The sequence below is a fragment of the Lissotriton vulgaris genome, chromosome 4_1 (genome assembly GCF_964263255.1).
Source record: "Lissotriton vulgaris chromosome 4_1, aLisVul1.2, whole genome shotgun sequence".
In the NCBI taxonomy this organism is placed as follows: domain Eukaryota; kingdom Metazoa; phylum Chordata; class Amphibia; order Caudata; family Salamandridae; genus Lissotriton; species Lissotriton vulgaris.
Window position 1 is genome coordinate 581,329,220 of NC_141691.1, and position 25,825 is coordinate 581,355,044.

The 25,825-nt window shown below is 44.0% G+C and overlaps 1 protein-coding gene across 2 annotated transcripts in view; it reads left to right on the top strand.

Moving 5' to 3' along the window:
• Nucleotides 1-25,825, top strand: part of AVL9 (AVL9 cell migration associated) — a 478,148-nt gene that overhangs the window by 431,939 nt on the left and 20,384 nt on the right. Inside the window, exons 13-15 of one of the 2 annotated variants that reach the window (XR_015309867.1) lie at nt 3,229-3,335; nt 10,079-10,132; nt 22,691-22,779. Coding sequence is in view for 1 of the 2 variants with exons in the window: in XM_086964797.1 (XP_086820923.1) it covers nt 3,229-3,346; nt 10,079-10,132; nt 22,691-22,779 (261 nt within the window). In the remaining variant the exon portion in view is untranslated. Of the gene's footprint in view, nt 1-3,228; nt 3,347-10,078; nt 10,133-22,690; nt 22,780-25,825 lie in introns of both variants that reach the window. The other variant, XM_086964797.1, reaches the window with a different exon arrangement.

Sequence of the window (25,825 nt, forward strand, 5' to 3'; positions counted from 1 at the left end):
TGACAGGGGTGGCGATGGGCATGTTCATACTTAACATAGTGTGCATCATAGAACAGCTCGGTTTCTCGTAAGCAGGACAGGAGGAAAGGGGAGCTACCGCTGATCGGGGAACTGTAGGCAGTGTGGTGGTCAAAACCCAAGAAAATAACCTGAAGAAAACAGTTACGTTAGGTAGTTGAGCTGCTCACACAAGTGTCCTTGGGATGCCTCAGGGCAGGGGCACTGAGTGAGCAAGTGACAGCACACAGATTCAAAGTAGATGAGATGCTTCACAAGGTCCTTGGGATGCCACACGGCAGGGGCACTGAGGAGCAGGCGAGTGGCCAGCAAGGGTCCAGAGCAAGCGGAATGGCACTTGCAGCCCTGGCAGGTCCTAACGGATGCCCACTAAATCGGTAGCAAGGAAGCCTGCAACTGTGAGCACAAAAGACCTTGCTTAAAGGTGCACCTCAAACAAGGACAGTGCTGTCATTCAAATGGGAACAGCAACAAATGCTAGAGGACAATGCACACTGTTAAAGTAACATGATGGTTATGAATCACCAAACGTAATTTGCGAGATGTATAAACCATGTTAATAAACGGTGGCCTTTTCTATGCACTAAATCATGTTGTCAAGAAGATGATTATTGGGGAAAGAGAAGCAGTGTGTTTTGGAACCAAGGGGAAAAAGAGGGGAGGGGAGGAGTCGCCCCGGGGAGGGGTTGTGGTTGCAGTGATCTATTCCAAACAGGAGAAGGGCAGCATGGTTCTGGACCCATCAGAGCTTGTTTCTATATAGATTTTTTGGAGAGGCCAGAAAAGAGTGTGTTAGAATAGCCAATTAGGGAAATCACCTCTGTGAGTGCAACGGGTCTTTTTCTGGGTGAGGTGAAGCAGAAAAACACCAATCTGAAGTAGACTCAAGTGATAGTAGGCCGCCTTGGAGACCGTTTATTTGAGTAACGAAGGAAAGATTGCTGTGAAACAGCACAACCAGGCTTTGGGCTTTTTCCACTGGCTCTGTAGAGGGTTAGAAGGGCCAGTGGAAAGGGAGATTGGTCAGAAAAACAGATCCCATCAGCAGTATTTGAGATTTCTCCTCCACAGCCAGTTGTTTTCATCCAACACAGAAGTTGAGATCAGCAGTGTGCACCATCAAGTGTTTTGCCAGAGTTGTTGTCAAACTTGGTAAGCAGCTGGGTATCGTCAGCGTACATATGAGTTGTAGTGGTTAAGGATGTTAGTGAGAGGGGACATATAGACAGAGAACAGGACTGGTGATAAAGCTAAAACTTCCGGGACTCCACAGATATGGAAAGGAATGTGCCCAATTTAACCTGATGATTGTGACTTAGAAAGAAAGAGGAGCTCCAAGGTAGCTTAGGTCCATTGATGACCGCTATAAGATGCATACCATTGAGGAGTACATGACGGTCAGTTTTGTCAGATGCCACAGAGATGTACAGAAGGATTGAGAGCTGGTATGTTTTGATGTAGGGAGATGAGTAGTTCTTTTCTAATGTTTAGAAGAGTATATGATGTGCCCTTCAGAGTTCTGACTCCTATTTAAAGGATTAAAAGTCACTGAGAGGATTGTGAGCTTCTAAATGAGAGTAGATTTCTTATGTAACCACTGTTCCAATTGTCTTGGCAGCACGGGTAGGCAGATGTTTGGTGCATCGTTTGAGATTGTTCGGCCCATAGAAGATTTCTTCAGGATGGGTGTGGCCAAGATGTGCCTTAATGGTTGAGGGATGAGACCCCCTGGCGAGGGGGGCATGGATTGTTTTTGTGATAAGTGGGAGTAGTCCTAGGAGCACTATATTGATGACTTTGGCATTTCAGGCATCCCTGGGTGGGATAGCTTAAAGGTTCACAAAGTGACCTCCAGTGGCCACATATGGGTTACACCTTAGGGAACTCACTGGCATACTGCTTGTGATGGTGAGATATCCATGATGAAAGTCCTAAAACCAGGCTGATTAGTTTGACCTTCAACCTCCTTAAGTTCCAGGAATGGATTTGAATCTGGAGACACTGAGAGATGTGAATTATGAATCATATACTCCAAATTTTCTATGGTTTCACTAACTTAGTCTGAAATTAGTCTGCAGACACACAAGCCAGAATATCACACAGGCCCCGAATAGTGTTAGGAATGTGGACATAGATACTTTTCCGCTGGTGCTATTTTGATTCAGAATCTAGTGGTTCTGCTCAAAGTGCCGCAGGGTTGAAGAAAGAACAGGTGTTCCTTTTAATACCAAATCAATTAAGTCCAAACAAGTTCCGCCCACATAAATTTCAAGTCTACCCTAATCAACATTGTAAACTCCAATCAGGATGGCAATTGCTTGCATGCAGTAGATATGCAAGATGAATATGTTAACATACCTATCTGTGCTCATCTCCAAGCAGTCTTTTTCTTAGAAGCCCCTGTGCTGGCCGAATCAAGAACATGCATGTCATGTCCTTCACTTTCAGATGGTATACTTCACCTGAGACTATTGTTTTAGGGGAGCATTCATAATGCATTCTGGTCTCTTGAGTGCTGGTTGTTCTGTTAGCAATACGCTGGGGTAGTGAAGTGCAACTGTAGCTATTATGCCAATATGCTCTGAAGACAGAACCACAGGCTTAAGGTACTTCTAAGGTGTCAGCTTCCCCCATATCTGTGAAGCACATTGCCTCAAAAGAATTACTTTTATAGACCCTTGGCCAATGGATGGTCATTACCCTGGACTCATCGGAGTTTGGATAAAAGAAATCCGAAATGTATGCAAAACAGGCAGAATTGTAACCAGTGTGAGCTATCTACTCCATATCAACATCCCGGACCTCAGTGGAATGTACCTGTCTTAAAATATTTTTCTTATTCATGCAGTGAAATGAATAGGATTAGTAACATTTTGAAAAGATAGTAAATAATGCTCTTCTTCAACTTTTAATTGGTAGTAAAATAGTTTATTGCATTGCCTTGCCTAACTATATTGATCTGATGACATTAATAAAATATTAAGTTGTAAATTGATATGTATTTGGTTTTGTCTCTTCAAAGTCTGCCAAGCAAGCAAGACCCTTGAAAACGTTTTTCTAAAAGAGTGGTGGATGGGTAGTGTAACTGTAGTTTAAGTGACCACTTTTCACTTATACCACACTATTTATTTTTCTACTTCACTGTTGCAATTCTATTTTTGCAGTCAGTTACCCTTTATCAATTCTTTTCTATTCGTTTTCATGTTTCAGATAACGAGAAGCTGCTGTCTGACTATGGTACTGCTTTCGTAGGAGCCTGGAAAATTACACATAACTACAGAGTGTGGAACAGCAACAAACACCCAGCTCTTGCAGAGGTAAATCCTAGGTAAGACTATAGGTGCTAATGTAATGTTGAAATAGGGGCCAAGCAGTCTCAAAGTATATTGGTACCATTGGCAATTACATTTTTGCCCTCCCCCACTTATTTTTACAAGCACCGTTCACATCAACTTCTTCTTGTGCCCTGTGCCAAACTCCCAACTTAGTCTCTGACCCTGAGCACACTTAATTTTAAGAACCCATGACTGAGGTATTTGCCTTTAGAATAAACAAGAATCAAATGAACCTTATATATTGTCAGTGTAATTGTGGTATTCCCATTCAGAATAAATAACCAATAGCAAACATAATTCCTTGGGTATACATATCAAATAATGCAATACAATACAAAGCTTTATCCTTAGCAAGCTCGTCTTTAGGTGCCACTGGGCTCCTCGTTGAGCCCAGCACTGTTCTCTGAGTGTGTTGGTCCACGGGCCAGAATAATTTCCAGCTTGGACTGCATTTTTTCACATTTGCAGATGGTACCTAGATCTTCGTCTATCAGTTCTTCACATCCTATCCTTGCATCTCTCAGTAGATGCAATGTAACTGTCTTAAACTAAATAACACAGTGAATCAGGTGCCGATTTGTGTTCAGAACCTGCCCAACACTCTCGACTTTGGTAAGCATCCTAAGTATTTTAGTTTACCTCAAACATGAGAGAATTTCATAAAGCTTGCTTTCCAACATTCTATCCTTATTTAGAGGACTGGGTTTTCTGCCAAAACCACCGGAATGTAGTCTTTGGTAAGGATCATGGGGCCAGATGTATCAACATTGCATTTTGCGATTCTAAAATAGCGAATTTTACAGATTCGCTATTTTGGAATCGCAAAATGCAATGTATGTAGGTTTCGCCAAAAATTAGCGATTCCCACATATTCCTTAATAGCGTATCGCAAATTGCAATTCGCTATTAGGGAATGCCTTCCCATTCATTACCAGGGGTCTTGAGGCCAGTAGGAATGAATGGGAAGGCATTCACAATTTGCGATTACCAAATAGGTAATCGCAAATTGCGAATGCAATTGCAAGGGTGCCAGGGGGACATAAAGCCCCACTGATGCACCCCCAAAAAAAGGTAAGTGTGGACATGTGGCCCACACACATGCCCTGAGGGCATGTGTGTGCGCAACCTGGCACTTAGAATAATGCAGGTTTGTGCATTTTTCTAAGGATGTGCAAATTTCCACCAACTTGAAGTTTAATGCAAAGTCGCATTCTGAGAATGCTTCTTGCATTGTATTTAGGGAATCGCAAATTGTGATTTCCTAACTGCATTCGCAAAATAGGTAATTCCAAAAGTTGCGATTACCTATTTTGCGAATGCCCTTTGGGTTGATACATCCCAAAAGGCTTTTTACCGTTCTGCGAATTGGCACGTTTGTGACCGGTAAAACCCTTGATACATCTGGCCCATGGTTCTTTGTAGGTTTGACTGTTGCTTTGGCTTGTACCTTAAAGCATACAAAAAGTAATGGAGGGAATGCTTGAATTAATTTCAGCCACTGTTAATAACAGGCTGCATCCCAGTCCATCGTTCTTGTACCACCGTGCCCCCTCAGTTTGGACCCAGCCTTATGGAAATCAGTCTTGACCATACTCCAGTGGGAACCTTCCAGCCCGAACTGCCAGGCCTGGTCCTTTCTGAACTGAAACACAAGCATCCCCAAAGCTGGTTTTGCCTTAATCGGGGCTCTTCAGTCAGGTGTAGCTTGTGTCCAGTAGCAAAGTGTTCATGGGACCCACGTCTGCACATAACCCATCTTACTAAGAGAGGGAAGTTTGCCTGTTATTCAGGTATAACAAATAGATCCAGAAATACATTTCCAGCTAACTAAGACTGGTAAGTGCTAGTCATTGTTTCTCTAGAAAGCTTCTCATGTTATATACACCAGTATGTGCATTTGTACTGCACAAATAAATGAGGCTTTTTGAAATATGTCCTTAGTGTGAGATATTCTTATAGCTTAGGGTGATTCACTGTATCAGTAATTTAGAGTGTGAGAATACCAATGTGGTATTTTGAAACCATTTAGTATGTAGGTCAAAGACATTTAGCTGTAGTAGTTCAGTGGACAAGGTGAATTATTAATCTAGCGTGTTCTATAATCTACAATGAACAATACAATGTGATGCATGGAAAATAGAGAAAAACAGAAGACTGTTATAAGCATAATGACCAAACCTAGCCCACCTCCGTGCAAACCATAAAACTAAGTATGTCCCTTAGTTAAATCAATACAGTGGTACAGTACAACAGCACAAGAGCACCATTGGTAATGACTGAGTTACTGGATGTATATCTGAGAGGTCAATGGTTGGGGACATTAGGCCAGAGGTGAGTGTGTCCAACTAAAGGTGAGTTGCGGTGTTGCGTACGTTACGACTTTGGCGTAACTCTACAATGTCTGCTTTCCCACCCACTGGTAACACAGGTGTACTCTGCTCAAATGCACCAGTGATGAATGTGAAAAACAGTTTATTGTAGCCCCGCAAGACACTATTCAATGTGTAATTGACACAGAAGTTTTGCTTTTGGTTTACTAACAATCCCATAAACGTATTGGGCACTGTGGTAACAGTCACAAACCTTATTTCGTTATCACAGTAACAACAAAACACATTGTACTAAGAAGAATGAACACTTATATGTAAAAATAATTTATTACTGCAGAAATAATCTCTTTCTCAGTAATTCTAATACAACTCCACAGAATATTATGAAAAAAGCAAGAAAGCATTTTATAAATAACGAAAATAAAATGAAACTTTTTTGCAAGTTTTAAAATGTAATCTAAAACGTAACACCGTAATGCCTATTTCTATGTACTATACCAAGAGAGCATGAAAAGCAGAGCCACTTGCAGCTAAGAGCATTTTAGGGAGAAGAGTAGGCACTGCATTCCTGGTTGACAGCAAAGGCTATCTTTATCGGCAGAGGTGTGAGGACCGTGTTCGCTGCGAAGGGCAAACACCAGCTGCGGTAGCAATCGGTCGGTCTTCCTACGGGACTCAGCTTTATAAGTTTCAGGCGAGACATGGCATCTGCAAAGTGTGCTTGTAGTAGTTGAGATCATCCGTGGCAGAATATCGGGTGATATTCTCGGTGAACGGCCTCTCCTGATAAGTGGTCAAGTGGTTGTAGTCTGTATATACAAAATCTTAGCAGAAATTGGAATTTGTCATAAGTTTAGGAATATAGTAACACAAAAGGATGAACGGAATGCTGAACACTGTCAAACATTCACCCCCTGTCAAAGATCTGCATTAAGACTGATTTGCATATTGCTGGGTGCAAACTGGGTTGACATGGTGAGAAGAAAAACAATGGATTTAACCCAGATTTGTGACTGGGGGTGAATGTTTGAGAATGTTCAGCATTCCTTCCATCATCTTTTTGTGTTGTTATAGTTGCTCTAAGTGGGAAGGGTATGCCCAGACGTGGGCCCCATGCTCACCGTGCCACTGGATTCAAGCTGGCCTGGCTGATGAGGGGAGATACCCCGAAACCGGTCCCAGTATGCTTGTTTCCTTTCTAGGGAAGACCTGGCTTGCCAGTTCAGGCTGGACTGTTCCCATGGGGAGTAGTGTCAAGACGGATTTGCATATGGCTAGGTTCAAACTGGGATGGCATGGTGAGAAAAAAACAATGGATTAAACCCAAATCTGTGATTGGGCTGAATATTTGATAGTGTTCAGCATTCCATCCATCATCTTTTTGTGTTGCAATACGTTTAGGAATGTCTGACATAGATTATATGCATCAAGGTGTGCATTCTCTATGTTCCCTTATGAACATATAGGGAAAAGGATGTCAATTCAAACTACATTATTTTGGTTATATGTCTGTATGTGTTCTTATTTATTTTTGACGTGTTGAAGAGTAGGCATTTGACCCAGACAAATGTCTCATTAAGTATTGTATCTTAACGGTTGCTTTGCGCTGCCATGCAGGGCTGCACGAAAGTCGTTTCACAGAAAAGTTTCCGGATGCTCTTCGAGATCTGCCATTCAATGGAGTGGACCTATTTGACAGCCACGCTGATTCGGCCGTCTCCCACCTCATGTCTGGGCTACCGTGACTCTTGCGGCACGACTTTCTGCCTTATGGTTTCTTTTTCTTCTGCATAGGCAATGTTGCCTTGTTGGTTTGATTTTCCAAAAATATCCTGGTTTCTTTACATAGTGCCTGTATAGTGTATGCGGGTGTTCTGCCATCTCAGTATTTGTTCAGTACAGCCGGACGGCTGGTTCTGTCTTTCTTTCAGTCCTCTGAATGTGTGCTTTTCCCAAGAGGACTCCCCTCGCAGGGGTTGAGACTTACCCTATGTGGGGTATTTGCTGGCTATTGTAAATGTAAATCCAGTACTTGTATAGCGCACAAATCACCCCAGAAGGGGTATCTCGGCGCTGGGGACGGTTGGGAAGATTAAGCGAGCTATTGCCCAGAGTCGCATGGTGCTGGGCAGACCCCTGCCACCAGAGCCAGGGATCGAACCGTGATCCCCAGCGTCCAGCGTCAGTCGCCCTGGCGTCACACCTCTCCCCTATTGGTTAGCTGCCTTAGGCTTGGTACTCTCCTAACGAGTCTTCCTCACAGATATCCTTCTGTGGATCAGGCTGTCCTCTTTTTCCCATGTCCTGCGATCCAAACGTTAGCATTGCTCTATTGCGCTTACAGTTGGCTCCAGTTGTCTGTAGTACTTCGCAGCGAAGCCTCGGTATGGGTTCCTTACCGTGCGGCCTGTGTCAGAGTGAAGTGAAAAATGTCACCCCGCAGAACTGTCAAGCCACCCGGAGGGAGGCAAATGTAGAAAGCCCAACCTGAAAAGGTCCTCGCAGAACGGGCAGGATGGGCAAGCGTTAAGGAATCTGCGGCTAGACTGTGTCTCTACCAGATACATCTTTACCGATGGTAAGTAACTCGTCCGATGGACTCATTCCGACTAACTACGAGAGCAGTAGGACGCACCACACAGGCCCAGGAACTTAAACCAGAATGAGACCCACCCTTACTAAGCATTCATACAAGTTTAGTCAAACTACGCACACCCGGACAAACAACAATAGCCTTGATGTAAATATGTCATAATGCCAATAACACTCACCAAATGTTAAATGACTGTCATTGAAGTTTTAAATGTCCAATTTGTACATGTGAAAACTAATAAAAACGTTTACAAAAAAAAAACACATTAGACTGCAGAGCTCGGAGGAAGATAAAGGAGCCGTAGCCCAACACGAGCCTGGGTAGCTGGTGTTAAATACATATTATGATCTAAAGGACCAGGCCCTCTTTGAGGCCGCCTACTCTCTCAAAATCAAAAAAAGGTTACTGTCCATGAGACTGGACGTGCTACCTAATCTCGACTCTTAACCCAAATGGCAAGACGATGGGCAGTGGGGGGGGGGGGGGGGGGGGGCAGGGGGGAGGGGGGGGGGGGTTGGTAAGATGTGCCGTTTATGTCACCAGACAAAGGAAATACTGCTGCACAATACTTTGCATCTATCCCTGCTTAGGTCTGCAGCAGAGGGCTCTACTGCATAATGAATTCAAGAGCCTACGAATCAGGACCTGCAGATCACAGCAATAGTCACTAAACCCAAGGAATATGATGCTCAATATTCGGCTGGCACAGTTTATGGAAGTATTCAAGATTCTTGCAAAATCCATGACGGACACTTAGGGTTCAAAGTGCCAATATGAGGTGATCGGGGTAGGCAAGAGTGAAAGGTTTCCTCCCCCGATTTCATTGGGACGAGGGGTTTGGACACCGCCAGCTCTCCTGTGTAGACGTGTCATACGTCCTGGCCAGTGGCTCGTTGCTAGTGGAATCTCAATTTCCTATCCCGCCTTACCGAGGTTACATCTAAAAATGGGTGTCAAGAGTAAAGTTGTCTTAATTCCCTACCCGCTTAGAAGAAGCTTTGGACACTGCAGGTCCAACACTACACCTTTTAGCTCAGCTGTGACACACACTTAGGCCATGGTGGGTTGCTAGGGGCATGGCCTGATTGTGCTTTTTTCTTGAAATGCACGGTTGGCTTTTATAACTGGATTATTTTTTAACTGGAAATGTAATGTTTTTATACCACTTTTTAAATTTTGGAAATATGTTCGATGCATACTCTGTACATGTTTATGGTTTTAAATAATAAACTAAGCCACATATTAGTATAATGTCAAGTAGAAGTCTCTGGATGATCCATTTTTCAATTGAATCTAATTTTGGTCTAAAATATTTCATAGTTTGTCCAAAATAGTTTTTTTTCGCTTAACCCAGAGCACACGCCGGTTACCTGGCCCACTAGTTAATGTGATTGTCCTTTGGTTCATTACACAGACTGTCACCTAAATGTGTTTACATTAGCAGTGTGGTAGGTCCTCATACTGTCACAGATCCCCAATGTCCATTTGGCTGCACCCTAAAGAAGATAGTTACTTCCACTACACTCAAAAGGTTGCCCCCATTTTTTAATATGCAAAAAAGTTTGGCAAATGTTTTATCTATTGCTCCTCTAACAGATACTGACTTGCATAGTGTACAGTAAGGAATTGTGTACCTGAGAAATGCTTAATTAAGAAAAATTATTTTGCTGATACATTTAGTTTTTTGTTCTCTATTTGAAAAAAGCATTTCGACTAAGTGACTCATTTTATATTTACAAAATATATATATTTTAAAATCAGACAAACTAGTGTCTCTTATGATTATTTTCTTTATTTTCCAGCCATCCGTTCCAGGGACAATATAGTGTCTCAGATGTTAAACTAAGGCTGTCACAGTAAGTGTCAATCAGTTATTATGTTTAATAGGACATTGTTTCATGTTAATTAATTGATTGATATAGGTTGTCATGTAATTACAATGTAAGAAGGCTTTGAGGCATATTAAAGAGTCAGAGAGAAAAAAAAGTACTCTTGTTTAGAGTGACTTTACTTCCTTCTTACAGTACTTGCTTGCAGTCATGGTTGAACATTAAACATAAATCTGGTTTGTCTTTGCTTTGTTTATTCCCCTAAACATTTTTTAGCAGTTCAGTTGAATGATTTTAACTGAAGTCCGTTTTCTGTGTAATCTAATCTAATCTTCCTACTTCGTTTCTCAATTCCCCCTAACTCTCATGGATAAATACATATTTTGCCATCATTCCACTCGGGACCTGCATTGAAAAATATCATGTGGTCGAATTCTAATGGTATACACTCTTCAATGAGCAAGCACAGTACTGACCGACAGTATCATGGTAACCTTGTTCATGAAATCCAAAACTGCCAGTGTTCTGTTCTTCCTAAATGTCAGTTGTATGTGGGTAACTATTAGTAGTTACAAAGCCAGCCTGCCCCGCAGGAACTGTATTTAAAACAAATCTTAAACACTTTTGTGTTGTTTGAAGAAACCTTGAAGAAACCTGCATGAAACTTTCCTCGTCTTTGAGTCAGTCACATTGACTCAATCCTCAAAAGTTTTTTAATGATCTGGCAAGGTGAGCAAAGGGTACAGAGAGGGGGCTCTTAATGTGCTAAATACCATGTTAATTTCCATAAGGAAAGAAGCGGTCACACCTCTAGCTCAAGCCCCTCAATAGATTTTTCAGACACTTTTGATATGGTGAAGCAGCATTTTCTAACTCACAGTTGATTTTTTGGGGGTTTCATCAAAATCTATTCCCCATTTTTTGCCAAAAAAAGCCCAAAAATAAAGTGTTAAATGAGGAAAGAAAATCGAGATATTTTGACAATTGGAATCACCATCTTGGAGTTGCTAAAATGTACTTTTTAAATTTGTAAAATACAGAGTCTGCTGATCCAGAAAGGTAAACAAATCCTTGCAATCTTAATGGCTGAACATTTTTGTAGCAGCCGTCTATGGTATTCTTTAAGAGACAATTTTTTTATTTTTTTATTAACAGAATTTGTTTTTTTTAACAGACAAAATTGGTATTGTAACCAATTTTAAGCATAACTTCACTTTAGCTATAGATTTTTGTGAGCTTCTGAGGTTTCGCCCATGCACTTTGAGAGCTAGCTACATGGGCCTTGCGACAAAGCCACGGTTGGCCAAGCATCACTGTGCACAGGCTTGCCCATGTGAAGTGGGGGTTAGTCAAAGAGTCTGCTATTTGGCCTGGCCCTTTGGGTATCCCACCATATGTGTCTAACCCCTACTGTACATACCCTTTGGCCAGATTTTGTGCCCAACCTCCACTGGTGGCCAACCCACACTGCCTTTGGCCATGTGCCTCAAGGGTTGGCTGGAGGGTGTGGGTTTTGGCCAGGCCATGTATTCAACCCACCACATGTAAGCATCTTCCGCTGCACATGGTATTTGGTCACCATGTGCCGCAAGAGTTGGCCACAGAGCCTAGCATTTGGAATGCTCCCAACCTTACACAGGTGGACAACCTCCACAGTGCAAAACCTGTGGCTGAACGCAATGGAGGTTTGATAGCAGGGCGTGGCCTTCTGCCAAGACTTGCATCCTTTCCCCGCTCCTTTCCCCCTTTACTATAGGGATTTTGCCCAGAAATAAAAAAAAAACATTTGAAGGGTGGGAGGGGGCGGGGGAGGAGGGTTCCCTCACCCTTATTTGGGTTCCCAAACAGTGTGGGACTCGGAGGCCGCAACAAAGACCCACACGTTCTCCTTGAGGTTGGGCACCCATCTTATGGGTCTGCAAACTCAGGAGGAGAATCAGTAAGGTTCCACAAGACCACTCCTGAATCTGCAGGCTCAAGATGGGGACTAGCGAGGCGATCAGGGTACTAACTTGGGATCTGTGGGCCTGGAAGCCTATGGTTCCCAAACCATGCTCCAGGATCTGCAAACACAGCTTCCTGTAGTGTCAGTGGCAACAGATTTTTCTCTGCTGTGGTCAGCCAATAAGTGATCTCAGATCAATGGACCCAAAATGGCCGATAGTAGAAAAAGCTCCCTTGTCCAATCAGATTTTATTTTTTGACATTTCGGCCAGTGGAAGGGCTGGGTTACATCTACCAGGGAGGGATGTGTGTGTGTGTCTCTGTGTGTGTGTGTGTGTGTCTCCGTCCGTCCGCCCGTCCGTCCGTCCAAAGCATTATATATTGGGGTTACCTTGTGCCTGGTTCAGATCAGCACATTATTCTTCAATGTGAGAGGGGTGGCTTTTTGTCGTCCCCTGCCACTTGAAAGAAGTTCATGCAAGTCTGCTGTTGCCCTGCATGAAGCAAATGGAAAACCAGGGAATGGTCACAGGGTCTGATATAAATAAAAGAATGTGCTACATGCCCACTCTTCAACATTTAATACATCTTTGTGTCTAGTTCTTATACAATGTCTCAATCCCAACAGCAGTAACTGATTGGTTGAAAGACTCTGTTCACATTCCTTTGTAGTATTACGGGATGTCTGCCATAGCCACAGAAGCAGACACTGCTAAGATTGATGTTCGAGGCATGTGGGCTGCTGAATTCATATCTGTGCATAGATCGCCGCCTAGTGTTGGGTCCGGATGATTGCACATTGTTGTCCTGGAAGAGTCTTCGAAGTATCACGAGATAGGTGGCTCCTCCCCTGGAGTACAGTGCGCATGGGCATCCTCTCCATCCTCAGATTGTTTTTTCCCGCCATTGGGTTCGGATGTAAATTTGTTAACTCAAGTTCGGAATCGATAAAAAACTTTAGATTTGGCCAAAAGGCCTCTAGTTATCGTCGGTATTGTCTTTGCGATCGGTGCCCAGTACTTGTTCCAGCTCTATCCTCGAGCCGGACGTCAAGAAGAGCCGCGTGGCTATTCAGCACTAAGGCCCGGTCGACGCCAGAGGGCTTATCGATGATCCTTTATGGAACGGATCCCGTTCAAAAAATGTCCTGTTTGCAACTCCAAGTTTCCTCACATCGATGTCCACCCGGTGTGCAACAAGTGCCTGTCTCCGGATCACGATGAAGCCAGCTGTATGGCTTGTTCTCGGTTCCGATCCAAGAAAACAATTCACCTTCGACACGCGGCGCGGAAGGAAGCCCAGCAGACGGCACCTGACTCGGTGAACATCTTCGATGCCGAGGAAGATGAGGGAGTCGAGCAGGAAGTTCAAGGGAACCTGTCTGATCCTGCATCAGAGATTGACTCCAGTTACGACGCAGATGAAGAGATGGTCGAAAATGAAGACGTCGACGACGAGGTAGGAGACGACGATGAGGCCCTTGGTGCCGTAGAAGATAGCTCGAGCGAGGAGCTAAGCCCAACCGTTGGTATGGGGGCCGAGACTGGAACACTCTATAAGGCTCAGGTTGAGGGATCGCCACACGGCCTTACCCAAGATCAAACGCATAGTTCTACAGCCTCTCTTCAAAGCCCGGCTACGGACAATTCCAAAGAGCTATCGGTTGATCGATCAAAATCGAAACCAAAAACATCGGTGACTACGAAACCGAAAGCCCCGGAAACAAAATCGAAACTGAAAGTACACATTACATTGGTCGGATCGAAGGCTTCTGAACCGTCGGCTCCGACGAAACAAGAGTGTAATCGACCCGGAGGGGTCGCTAAAGGGTGTCGAGCCGAAGGCCGGGGCACCGAAGAAGAAGGTCAAGGACATCGACCCGAAGAAGTCGGCGCCAAAGACCATAGACACAAACAAACGACTCGAAACACAGAACGTTCTCGATCCCAAACGTCGACTCGACAAAGCAAAGGTCAGTAAAGACCTGGAGTCCAAAACAAGCAGTGGCTCTAAGGACCCCGTCGAGTCAACACAACCATCCGCCTCTTTTTCGAAGCAGGTGTCGGACTCGCTGCAGTGCATTAAAGAAAAGGCTTTTGCTGTCGAACCGAAGGCCACTCAGCCCCCAATGACAGTCAGTAAACCTCCGAAGTCGTCGGCACCGATTAAATTTACACTGCCGCCGCCAGTGGCACCTAAGGCGTTCGCCCCTAAGACGGGCATCGAAGCGGCCAAGAAGGTGTCCATGGGGCCAAAACCTACAACTACTGAAGGGGCCACCAAGCATAGACAGCCTCTGCAGGAAGATCAGTCGAGGCAATTCATCGACGCTGAGACTGGTAGACTTTCCATTTTCAAGCGAAAGATCGCCCCAGAACAGCCTATGGAGTCGTATAAAATTCCATTAAAGAAAAAGAGAGATTCTGCAACATCACCTCTTCTGTTTGAACCTCTACAACAATATGACCAAGAACCTGCTCCTTTTTCACCCACACATTCAGATGTGGATGCAGGGGATGGTGACAATGAGGATTACAGTTATCCTGTAGACACTGATCCAGAAGATCACACTGAACCCTGGACAGACACTGTTGACCCGGGTGAGCCACAAAATGCCCCGGACAGTCCTGTCTATGCTGTTAAAACATCACCTACAGAAGACACGGCTGCGTTTAACGCACTTATTGAGAGGGCAGCAAAAAATCATGATGTCCAGCTCCATGCTGACCCTATTGAAGAGGACTTTTTATTTGACACCTTCTCAACCTCAGAGAGAACTGTCAAGACTCTACCCATGCTGAAAGGTGTCCTGAAACACGCTGGAGACATCTTTAAAGAGACCACAAGGGCAAGAGTGGTAAACCCCAGGATTGAAAAAAAATACAAACCAGCACCTGTGGACCCTACGTATATCAGGGGACAGTTGCCATTGGACTCTCTTGTTGTTTCTAATGCTCGTAAAAGAGCGAACTCGCAGACCACGGGTGATGCTCGTCCCCCTGACAAGGAATCTAAAGTGCTAGATGACTCAGGGAAAAGGGTGGCAGCTCAAGCGGCCAATGTCTGGCAAATCTCCAACACACAGGCACTCTTAGACAGATATGACAGGGCTCATTATGATACACTTGAGACCCTGTTACAACACTTGCCTGATGAGTATAAGGAGGCAGCAGAAATGCTAATACAAGAAGGGAAACTTATATCCAACGCGTCTATTAAGTGTGCGCTAGACGCAGCAGACACTGCAGCCAGGGCTATTAATACAAGCGTTATGTTACGGAGACATGCCTGGCTGAGAATCTCCGGCTTCAAGCCTGAGATACAAACCACCATACTCAATCAGCCAGTTAACCCTGATTACTTATTTGGCCCAGAAGTAGACACCACCTTAGAAAAAATTAAAAAGGACACAGAGACTGCAAAGTCTATGGGGGCTCTATGGTCCCAGCAGTTATGGGGTGGTTCTTTTTGTCGCTCCAACAATAGAGGAGCTTCCAGAGGCCAGGTGTCCCAACCAACACAGTACAGTAAAGGAGGCACGCAGACCACCTACAACAAGAACAATAGGGGTGGCTATCGTGGAAACAGCACCAAGGGCAGAGGTCATGGAAACAGCTCCTGATCCTCCGCCACTAACAAACAGTGACGTCTTGTCACTACCCCCCTCCCCCCCCCGACCATATGACACCGGTCGGGGGGAAGACTACAACAGTTCCTGCCGGTCTGGAAATCCATCACTACAGACAAGTGGGTGAGGCAGCTTATCCAGTACGGTTATTGTCTGGAGTTAACATCCACTCCACCCAACATACCCCCAAGACACCGTCCTATGTCCGCAGACCATATACAGTTATTGCAGTAAGAGGTAGTCAGCATGCTGCAAAAATGAGCCATAGAGCTCGTGCCTGTGGAACAAAAAGGTACAGGGGTGTACTCGCTGTACTTCTTGATCCCAAAAAAGGACGGGTCCCTCAGACCCATACTGGACCTCAGGCCCCTAAACCAGTACATCCTGTCAGAACATTTTCACATGCTCACATTACAGCAGGTTCTACCGTTACTCAGTCAGGGAGATTTCCTCACAACACTAGATCTAAAGGATGCATATTTCCATATACCGGTACACCCGCCCCACAGAAAATATCTCAGATTTACCATTCAGGATCAGCATTATCAGTTCAAGGTCCTCCCTTTCGGAGTAACAACAGCACCCACGGTGTTTACCAAGTGCCTAGCGACAGTGGCTGCACACCTACGGAGACAGAACGTTCACGTCTACCCTTATCTGGACGACTGGCTTATCCAAGCAAGGTCGGCCCAGCAATGTGCCGCCCACATATCCCACACCATTCACTTTCTTCACAATCTGGGGTTTTCACTGAATTATCCAAAGTTCCACCTTCAGCCCGCCCACGTACGGCAGTACTTGGGCGCGACAATAGACACTCTGGCAGCCAAAGCACAGCCAAATTCAGTGAGGATCAACAGCATACAACTGCTGATACAACTCTCGCTTCCAGCACGAGTGTTCATGCAGTTGATAGGCATGATGGCCTCCTGCATCTGCATAGTCCCGCACGCGAGACTACACATGTGTCCGCTTCAGGAGTGCTTAGCACGTCAGTGGAATCAGGCTCACGGACAATTGAAAGACCTAGTGTTGGTGACCGGTCGCGCATACAACTCTCTGCATTGGTGGAACCCACAAAACCTTTGCAAGGGCCGACCGTTCCAGGAGCCTGTGCCACAGATTATACTGACGGATGCATCTCTCCAGGGATGGGGAGCTTGTGTACTCCACTACACAGTGCAGGGACTATGGACAGCACAGCAGAAAAAGATGCACATCAACCTTCTGGAACTGATGGCTATCTTCATGGCAATGAAAGCATTCAAAGTACATTTGTGCAACAAGGTAGTGTTGACCCGTACGGACAACATGACGGCCATGTACTACATACAGAAACAGGGAGGTACACACGCTCCACAGTTGTCTCATCTGGCTCAGAGCATGTGGAAGTGGGCCATTCAGAGAAACATCTTCCTCATGGCAGAACACCTCCCAAGCAAGGACAATCAGATGGCGGACCTGCTCAGCAGGCACAGCCACCAGATGCACGAGTGGGAGATACATCCATCAGTACTTCAACCGTACTTCCAGCAGTGGGGTCATCCAGAGATAGACCTATTCGCCACAAGGGAAAACGCAAAATGCCAAAGCTTTGCCGCCAGGTTCCCACACCCACAGTCGCAGGGGAATGTGATATGGATGAACTGGTCAGGCATATTTGCGTACGCTTTTCCCCCAGCACCGCTAATACCGCTAGTGGCACGCAAACTGAGGCAACACTCGGTGACTCTCATCCTGGTTGCTCCAACGTGGGAACGCCAACCATGGTACACCTCGTTTCTAGAACTCTCCGTGGTACCGCATCAAAGGCTGCACCTCACACCCAACAGCTCAACCTGGCGATCTGGCTCCTGAGGTCTTAGAATTTGGCTTCCTCAACCTGCCTCCTGACTGTATGGATATCATAAGGGAGGCGAGAAGGCCCACAACTAGAGCATGTTATGCGGCAAAATGGAAGCGATTTGTCATTTATTGTGCCAACAACGACATTAATCCGCTAGATGCATCTACTCACAACATCATCTGTTATCTATTACATCTATACAAAATGCAATCTGGCCTATGCTTCCATTCGTATACATTTATCCGCAATAGAAGCTTATCTCCAAAACAGGCAGCATCTCTCACTTTTTAGAGTGCCTGCCATCAAAGCTTTTCTGGAGGGGCTCAAACGAGTTATTCCTCCCACACACCCACCGGCACCTGTATGGAACCTCAATGTGGTCCTTACCAGGCTGATGGGCCCACCTTTTGAGCCTCTACACTCATGCGAGATACAATTCTTAACGTGGAAAGTGGCTTTCCTAATAGCACTCACATCGCTATGACGAGTTAGTGAACTTCAAGCACTAACTATCCAAGAGCCATTCATACAGATTCACTCCAACAGGGTGGTCCTACGCACTAACCCTAAGTTTCTGCCTAAAGTAGTTTCACAGTTCCATATGAATCAAACTATAGAACTGCCAGTGTTCTTCCAGAATCCAGATTCAGTGGCATAGAGAATGCTCCACACACTAGACGTCAAGAGAGCTCTAATGTACTACATAGATAGGACAAAAGATTTCAGGAAGACAAAACAACTGTTTGTTGCCTTTTCACCACAACACAAAGGCAACCCCATTTCAAAGGCAGGTGTAGCCAGGTGGATCGTTAAGTGCATACAGATTTGCTATCAAAAGGCAAAGCGCACATTAACAATTCCCCCAAGAGCCCACTCAACACGAAAGTTAGGGGCATCCATGGCTTTCCTTGGAAACATTCCTTTAGAGGAAATCTGTAGAGCAGCCACATGGTCTACCATACACACATTTACCCAACACTACTGCGTAGATGTGAACTCCAAACAGCAGGCAGCTGCAGGACAGGCTGTTCTAAAAACACTTTTTCAGACTGCTGCAGCTGGCACGGGCAGCCGCCGCTAATAGAGGGACTGCTATATATTCTATGCACAGATATGAATTCAGCAGCCCACATTCCTCGAACCGAATATGCTACTTACCAGTATGCATCTGTTCTTGGCATGTAGGGCTGCTGACATTCATATCGCTTGCCCTCCTCCCCGGTGCCTGTAGCGGCTGCAGCACTCAGAATTACTCTTAGCATGGTCATCACTTACTGTACTACACTCCATCTCTGCCACAATGGCGAAAAACAATCTGAGGATGGAGAGGATGCCCATGCGCACTGTAGTCCAGGGGAGGAGCCACCTATCTCGTGATACTTCGAAGACTCTTCCAGGACAACAATGTGCAATCATCCGGACCCAACATTAGGCGGCGATCTATGCACAGATATGAATATCAGCAGCCCTACATGCCAAGAACAGATGCATACTGGTAAGTAGCTAATTCAATATTGATTACTATATGGTCAGAATACATACTTAGAGAAATGCACTTGGGTTTAGATGGTTCATTTTTTAAGTGTTGCACTAACTTTCAGTGCCTACCAGAAAGTAGCTGACCATAAATGCCAGAAAAATTCTTCCATTCTTGAATTCAGATAAGCCTAGTGCGTTAGCATAGAGGAAAGGATTTGACCATGGGCAGAATTTTGTATCTGATCTCATAGTGAGAACCAGACACTGGACTGAGGAAGAAAGGACTACTATTGCATAGAACCGAGAAAGAAGGGCTAGACAGTATCATGTGTGGAAACATAATCTGCCACACTGCTACACCACTAAGGGTACAATGTTTTGTTCCCTGCTCTGAAGAACTGCAGTTCATCTAAGGAGGCAGCTTGAAATCAGACAACCACTGCTGTGTTGAACCCAAACCAAGTAATATTGCCTTGATTGTGAAGCCATCACTGACTCTTTCTCCTTAAAGGGAACGGCCCAAGCGCTGCAACAACTGTCTTGAGATAAAAGGGGAAAGAGCAGTAACCTGCGGGTAGTATCACAGACATTAGCAGGTTGACCAGCACATTATTCCTTCTGTGGCCCATTCCCCTTTTTGTCTTCTCGGCAGTTGCACCTGCTGAACTTCCTTACTTTCTAATTCTTCACCATTATTGACTGGTATATGGAAGAAGAGTCGGGTCTGGTGGGGTAAGATGTATTTATTCCAGTGGCACTGAATATAACAAGCAGCCATAAGCAGCACTCAGCAACTAAAATCATCTGGAACCCCCACATTCCACTCATTCAGATGCTCCTTTCTTTAAGCAACACCCACCACGTCACGCCCCTTCACACTCCCCATAGAAAAGTATCAAATCCTGTAAAGAAATATCCGACAGAATACCATCAAAAACTATAAACATACCACAAATATGACCTCCAACAAGAAGCCCAATCATGAAGCATACACCATTATCCACTGGCTCATTTTGTCACCGTCGGTCAGCCACCTCTGCGAGTAGTGGTCCACACATGCACATTTTGAAAAATGTGGAGAGTTTTAAAACTTGTTTCACGTTTACACCTGCTTCTAGGATGCATACTTTTGCGGCACAGATCCCTCTCTACCAATAATAATAGAGAGGTATTTGTGTCAAAATTCAATTGGTGATTCCATGGAAATGCCCATGGGCTCCCCCTTCACACAAACTATAACATACTGCTACCTTGCATTACTTTGGCCAAGTTCCAACTCAAATTGATATTGAATAGAATAGTAAATATAACCAGAACACATTGCACCGGGTTTGTGTTACAAAAGTAACACAAAGTCTGTGCAAAGTGTTAGTAAATCTGGGCTTTATTATGTTTGGACGTAGCACAAAATGTTTTCAAAGAATATTACATTTGCCCTTTAAAATATTCTGACACAATTTAACATTAAGACACAGAACCTGGTATAGGACATTTTCTCTTGTGACTCACATTAAAAGATGCTAGTCACTATCCCCATGTCATCAGATAAGAAAACAAATTAAAGTACACATAAGGTGACAGGATATGCACACCGTGACCTACAGGCCAAAGTTCGAAGCTCCACAAGGGATCCCTTCCTCACCCTAAGTCTACTTTAAGGTAAAAAATGTATATATGTATGAATGATATAAATGTGTGTGTGTTATATTATATATATATATATATTATATATATATATAGCGAGAGTTTTTTTGCACTGGATCTGCAGACAATATTTGGAGGCTGCAGGCATGAAAAAACACAAAGTCTACAACTATCGAAAGGACCCCAAAATGGGTCCACAACTTTTCTAATTTGCGGTGTTGATACCAAAGCTAAAAACTTTGGACACTGGTTTAGGTCTGCCGAAACTGCAGCTTTGAAAAATAGTCAGCAGGCTAGCAACACTTTTGGACACCATTGAGCGTGTGGGCTGACATCAGAGTCAGTTTTGTGTGGGACAAATCTTGTTAGCACAACTTTTTGTTTTAATGGGCCATGTTTGTGGTCTCTATCGCAAAACCGTGGACTTTGCATGCCTAGCAACATGGACAGAACTTATTGTCTAGTCCGTGGACTACTTGTCGAGCCTGTTGACTATTTAACATTTTAAAGGACATAAGAGCTTTTCTTTGGTTGCCCAGGTGCCTTCAACTACAAGAAAACATGCCTTTTCCATTATCAGAGAAGGCTTGGCTCTTATTTTGTCAAGAGCAGGAGACCTGAGCGGTTGGGATTTTGTGTATACTATGAGCTGGCTAAAACTCAGAAGGACGGTGCAGAACTGAGCTTCAGATAGTTCAAGTTCACCTCATCGTCCGTTGAACTAAATTTTAAAAAATGGGATTCAAAGATGAAAGAACATTCGAAAAATTCCATCAGTAAAAAAAGTTTATAAGTAGCTGTTTGCTGTGAGAGTACAGAAAAGTAAAAAAACAAAGTCCGCCAAAACAGAAACATAAAAAAGGTTATTTTGAAAACCACCAACCCAAATCAAAGAGCTTCCATCTGTTAACTCTAGGATATGCAAGGCTACCCATGGTGGGTTGGGCAACCCCTACCCCACAGCATAAGTTTGCATCCATGCACAGTGGGAGTTGGCTGCCTGCAGTAGGATGGGCACATGCCAGGCCCTGTGGACAATCTCCACTGCGTATGCCAAAGTACATGTGCAGCAAAGGGTGGCTGCCCACAGGGGATTGGGTGCTATACAGTGCGTTTGGCGTGAGCTGCAGAGTTTGGCTACCTGCAGTTATTTGGGCATGGGCATGGGCAACAGATCCTGTGGCCAAACCCCAGAGTTCACCGCCTAACGCTGAAAAACATTTTTAAAAACTATTAGTTATGGTTCAGTGCACACAAACTGAAAAGGCCCTGAAATTTGCCCGTTATAGTATGCAGCACACACCATAACTAATGACGCACACAGTACTCAATGAAATACTTTGCAAATTGTCATAGGTTAAAAAGTTCTGTCTACCTAGACCAAACATGGCTAACATTGTGGTTTATGGTGTCTGTTGGGTATTGCATATCCAAACAGGCAAATTTCGGGTATTTTTTCAAGTTTGTGTTTGCTGAACCATAACCAGCTGTTTTCCAAGTAGAAGCGCACAATATCGTTATCTCTGCCTTCTGTGAGATCCCATTATTCACATCTGCCCATTTAATAACTTCTTCGGTGCACTTCTTATCCCTTTGTATGTATCTTTCAAGGCACAGTATTGAGTCAGAATCTAAAAGTTAATGTGCTGGCTAAAATATATGCCACATTTGCTCACTCGGTCAAACACGATGTACAAGATGGCATTGGTTCTCTTTCATCTCTAAATTTTACCAGGTTGTCTGCTTAGCTGGAGAAGGAAATGAAAGGTTTCCAACAACTTCCGTTGAGACATGTTACATTAAATTGATTAGTTGTTAAAACACGGCTGCTAAACATTCATCAGTTGCTATTTTTATTATTGGAGACATGCATGAAATGTGCACTGGCATGTAATGAAACCTAAATTCAAATGTAACAAAAATATCAATTTGCTTTTCTATCTCTATGATTTGAAATTTAAGATAATTGTCTTTGCTAATTGGAAATCCTTTTAATTGATGATAAAAATGTAGTTATTTTTAAAAAAAACTTTTTTTCCCATAGCTCTGTGCAAAACAGTGAAAGAGGCAAGAAAATTGGAAATGCTGTGGTCACCACGAGTCGGAGTGTTGTACAGACAGGAAAGGCTGTTGGTAAGAAATGCCTTGTCATTTTTATGCATAGTTTCGTCATTGTCGATCATATACAGTGGAAAATCAATTAAATCAACCCTGAGCTGGATGCCCGTTGTGTGAATTAAATTGTTGTGAGCATAGATTTAAGTGGAATAAAAACAAGGCAGGGAGGGTCTCTAAAACGACTGTAGCCTATGTAACTTAGGGCGTGATTTAAACCTTCTTTTTTTATATTATATCTGAAGTACGCTGTGTGACTCTGGACTTTGTCCATTCTTCTTGTCTGTGTTCTGACCGTCCTTCTCTCTCTGAGTTTTTTGATGAACCCTGAGAGGAACGTGTATCAGTATCCTGATACCTGTCCGTTTTTTTTAATGTATCACGATTCCTATAGTTGTACCTCCTTTGGGAGGGCTCCTGTTGAGGAAACCCATCCCTGGATTGTGAGCTACTCTCTCTATTCTTTTGCTTTTTATTATCCGATTTCTTCTTGGAAGAATCAGGTGCTTGCTTGGTGTTGTCCTTTTCAGGACCAACCATGTGCTGAGGTTTGGTTGCTCTAGCTCTCAAATTAAATCTACCTAATTCAGCATATGTGTCTTCGAAAAATTTTGGTAACTCACGTTCCTGTTGTAAAGGAGGGAAGTGCATTAGGCGTTGGGCGTATTGCCACTGCTGATGCCTCCCCTTTTATGTTTGATAATATAATTGTTGGACAAAATTCCCTAACAATTTCAGACCCAGGTTCAGAGCAGGTTCTGCTCCATACTCATTCTTTATTTTTCTTTATACATCTGGTTTACTGCTATAGAAGGGATACCATGAGTTCTGGTATAGATTGCAGCGAAAACTGTACCCCAAGAGTTACAATCCTCTATCTGGGGAGCTGTCCCCATTGGCAAGCAGATTGTCGGCATTCTGTGTTTTTCTTGAGGGCTTGTGTGTGGACACTGCCTCTATCTGTGTTATTTTCAGAGCTATCCTGAATGGCATTTGCTCATGTCTAGTGGCCATTTTACCCATAACTGCGTTTTGCGTTTGTGAAGTTATTTTAGTTGTATATCCCTGAATTTGTCCTGCTGGTGTAGCATTTGTTGGCTGAAGTGTGAGTGTTTTCTTAACAAACTGTGTCAGGTTTCTGTAAAGTTGTAATTTTTCTTTTTGTAGCGGACATAGGTCTGCTACCGGCATTGTGTCAATGTCTGGGTGTGGTGAATACGCCGCCAGGACCGGCCAAGTCGCTCCATCTCTGCAGAGCGGACCAAGTCTTAATTTATTTTTTGTATGTGAGAGGGCGCCTTTAAACCAGGCATTGTGCTCTTGGTAGGTGAGCGGAACTTTAATGTCTTCATACAGACATTATTCCTCTGGTGTGTCATCTTGAGTGTAAAAGGAAATGCATTTGTGCGTGCATCTGCTGGGGGGAATTTAACCCATGAATAGTACACCTGAGTTGTATATGTGTCATGTGCCTCAATCACAAATGTTACTGTCCCACCCCTAGCTGTGACTCCAAAGTCTGCTCATTTGAAAGTAAGGCCAGTTCTGACATTTTCTGAAATGTTTATTTCACCTTCTTGCTCTCCTTCCTCTACTGGCGCAACGAGGTCTTCGTCAGCCATTGCTGAAAAAGTTTCAGGGAAACTGAGATAAGGTTTTATGCACAAATAGGAACTGTTTGTCCTTCAAGCTTGAATAAACCTACAGCCAATACATAGGACATGCCAACTCAGCTGTGGCGGATCTTTCCCCTCCCACTCCAGACGTCTCTGGAATAATGTGGGTAGGGGTCTCTGGGAAATGCATAACTGAAGTACTCAGATTGACTCTTAAATAAGAACCAAACAAACGTTGGCGGCTCCGTGTTGTGTAGTTCCTATAAACCTGTATAGGATCTGCGCATTTAGACAACATAGACTGTGGTTTTTGGTGTCCAGACTGATTCCAGACACCTCCATCGGGTATTTTCGCCTGTATACCAGCTACCTCACAGTGCCACTGTAAACTCCTGTTACTAAGGAGAGAATAGTTATTGGCAACTATCGAACATGACAACTCTATCCGATAGGAATCGTAGAAACAGTACAGTACTTTTCGCTCAGTCACTCGTGCTCACTATGTCTCCGAGAGATACACAGAAATAAATGGTAGGGATTTATTTATTTTTGTGTTTTATAGATCGCAAACTTGACCCGTTAGGGTATCAGAGCACTTTACAGAATCATAGAGTTGTACAAAAGGCATGAAATCATAAGAGTATACAATTGATTCGGAGGGGGCAGGGTGCTGCATACATAGGGGATGGAGGGACACATATGTACAGTTTACATTACAGTTATTCATAACAAGGCCCTAGATTTCTTGGTGGGGTTACTAGGTCTTCAGAGGGAGGCAATAGCCAGAAATTGATTGGGGTCTCTGTGGTGGTTGAAGGTAAAAGTTTAAACGAGGAATTTACCCATAAGGAAGGTTTTGGCCTCCTTTTTAAAGTGTGCAAGAGGGGATTCTTCTGATGGCGGGTGGGAGAGAGTTCCATATTCTAGCTCTGCCCCAGCGAATGCCCGATGGTACGTTTTTACGAAAACGTGCTGGCTGGAGTAAGAGGTCTCTTGCGGACTGTGAGTTTCTGATAACTCTTTGAACCCCGAGTCATTCTAGTGTAAAGTAGGTGTCATAAACAACCTTAAGACAGAAACTGATATAAATGATTATATGCACCTACAGAATAAATAGATGGTGGATTTCTACCATAGTGCTAAAGCAATAAATAAATGCAAGCATATAAATACATGACAGTAATAATGCGTACTTCTACAATGCAACCCTAACTAGATGTACCTAAGTGTACCCAGCATGTATGTAGGTGTAGAGCCGAGAATCCCCCTAGGCTGAAGTCAACCCCATTACCTGAAGTGTGAGACTGTGGGACCATGTCTTGGTTTCGAGATGGACGTCCAACGAGGAATGTCCGACACTGCGAGCTGGATGTCTGCGTGCAGGATCCTCAGCGTCTCCTATGAGTGTATCAGCCTGGAAGTCTTTCTCCACTACTGTTTTGGCAAAG